General features: G+C 43.3%; 1 protein-coding gene across 1 annotated transcript in view; it reads left to right on the plus strand.

Annotated features, from left to right (window-relative positions):
• The window catches only part of LOC101846392 (kinesin-like protein KIF21A), a gene marked incomplete at both ends in the record, with an annotated part of 42,911 nt that overhangs the window by 24,888 nt on the left and 15,760 nt on the right, over positions 1-2,263 (plus strand). Inside the window, 3 exon segments of the mRNA XM_035973118.1 lie at positions 841-909; positions 1,312-1,383; positions 1,922-2,041. Of these exon segments, the coding sequence (XP_035829011.1) occupies positions 841-909; positions 1,312-1,383; positions 1,922-2,041 (261 nt within the window).

Here is a 2,263-nt window from a genome sequence, read left to right on the forward strand (position 1 = left end):
GCTTTTTTGAGAGCATCCGAGCAAAGGAATGAATGGAAAACTATGATCGTCGATGTCTGTCGCAGATCTGGCACTGGATGATGATGATTGTGTGGCTGCAGAGGGGTTTACAAATATCAGTGACACGCAATGACAGCAGATGTTAAAAGGTTTTGGTTGAAGTTCTGAGTGTTAAAAACTCTTGTCGGTATACGACGCATCAGTTCAGTTGGTGCCCGGCATCGCTCGGTTGTTTGACGTCAAAACAGTAGTCTAAGAAAGAAAGTCCAGCAAACACATCTTTCCTAAAAATGAAACTGAATGTCTATTGGGTGGATCATTCATGTCTACTCAGTTTGGTGTTTATTTTATTCATATTATAGTTTTAAATAAGAGCAAAGTCATAGGGAAGTTTGTGGTCCTGAAATATTGGATGACACAACTGGCCACGTAGAATGTGGAATAGCCTTCTGTATACTAAGAGTTAAGAAAGCTGTCAGTGAGGTGTCGGGGTCGTGCCTTGACACACAGCGCTGGGTGGTTGGAGGGCGCCACTGGTAGGTAGGTCCTGCTTCTTCACACTTTCCCACTGTTGTTTCTGTCTGTCCGTCTTCATTTTTCCCCAGCACTGAATGACTGCTATTGGATCGATACGCTTTCTCTTTTCTCAATCAAATGAACGAACAAGTGCTGAATGGTGCTTTGATTTCTGAGTTACTGCTGTGATTTGATGTGGTCTCATGTAATGACATGTGGTGTCATGTGATTATGTGATGTGATGTGATATGATATGATAAAATATGGGTTCATGTGATGCAGTGTGTTTTGATTTAATGTCTTGCGATTTTGTGTGGTCCCCAGATCTCTTCTGTTATCACCAAGAGACAGACGATCAGCATGCTGGAGAGAGACATGGATGTGTGGCTGAAGGTGAGTGGGGTCAGAGGTTGATGTGGTTGTAGAAGGAGAGGGGTTAGAGGTTGATGTGGTTGCAGAGAGAGAGGGGTGGGGGGGGGTGGCATTGACGTGGGGCTGAAGGTGGGTGGGGTCGGGGGTCACTGTGGTTGTAGAGGGAGAGGGGTGAGGGCATGGATGTACGATGACAATCACACATTAAAATAACCACAAACTTTTCTCAGCAATCACACGTTAGATTCTGGGAGGTGTATAATTTTTACTCACTCTTGTGTCTTCTGTGCTGGCCCAGGAAAATCAGTTTGAGAATGAAGTACATAGTTGCTTTTGTAATCAGCGCAGTTTACCCGCCTGACTTGTCCCCCGTACAAATTTGATAACTCTGTAAGGTACATGTGTAACTGTTTTACCCCACAGCAAAGAGACAAGTGTACCAAGGAGCTGGAAAAGTACGAGAAGAAGAGGAAGGACGCGCTCAACTCTAACCAGGTACATAGTTTGTGTGTTTTGTTTGTGTGTGTGTGTGTTAGTGTGTGTTTGGGTGGACGGGTGCATGTGTATGTGTGTGTGCGTGTGTATGTGTGTGTGTGTGAATGTTTTATATGTATCTGTATGTTTGTACTTTGGTGATAAAAACATCATACAGATACGTTTACTTATCTATGAGTTCTAATTGGTTGTGTATTGTTCTGTCATGTTGGGTCATATGTTGATTGATACATCATACAGATACGTATACTTATCTATGAGTGAGTTCTAATCGGTTGTGTATTGTTTTTTGTCATGCTGAATCATATGTTGATAGATACATCATACAGATACGTATACTTATCTAAGAATTCTAATCGGCTGTGTATTGTTTCTGTCATGATGGATCATATATTGATAGATACGTATACTTATCTATGAGTGAGTTCTAATCGGTTCTGTATTGTTCTGTCATGTTGGATCGTATTATATTGATAGATACGTATACTTATCTATGAGTTCTGATTGGTCCTGTATTGTTTTTGTCATGTTGGATCAGCCGGAGGAAGTCCAGCGTAAGCTGACGCGTACCGTGGAGGGTCTGTCCTTGAAGGTGGAGAACGCTCAGGAGAACATCAATGAGTGTCAGTCTAACATCATGCAGATGGAGGAGGCGAAGGTGAGTGGTACGAGAGAGAGAGAGGGAGGGAGAGAGAGAGAGAGGGAGAGAGAGAGAGAGAGAGAGAGAGAGAGAGAAGTGTGTCAGTCTAACATCTTGCAGATGGAGGAGGCGAAGGTGAGTGGCACGAGAGAGAGAGAGAGAGAGTAAGAGAGAGAGAGAGAGAGAGAGAGGGAGGGACAGAGAGGGAGATTCCAATTTAAAATTCTAGAGGTTAGCGGT

The sequence above is a fragment of the Aplysia californica genome, unplaced genomic scaffold, assembly GCF_000002075.1.
Source record: "Aplysia californica isolate F4 #8 unplaced genomic scaffold, AplCal3.0 scaffold01014, whole genome shotgun sequence".
Classification (NCBI taxonomy): Eukaryota; Metazoa; Mollusca; class Gastropoda; order Aplysiida; family Aplysiidae; genus Aplysia; species Aplysia californica.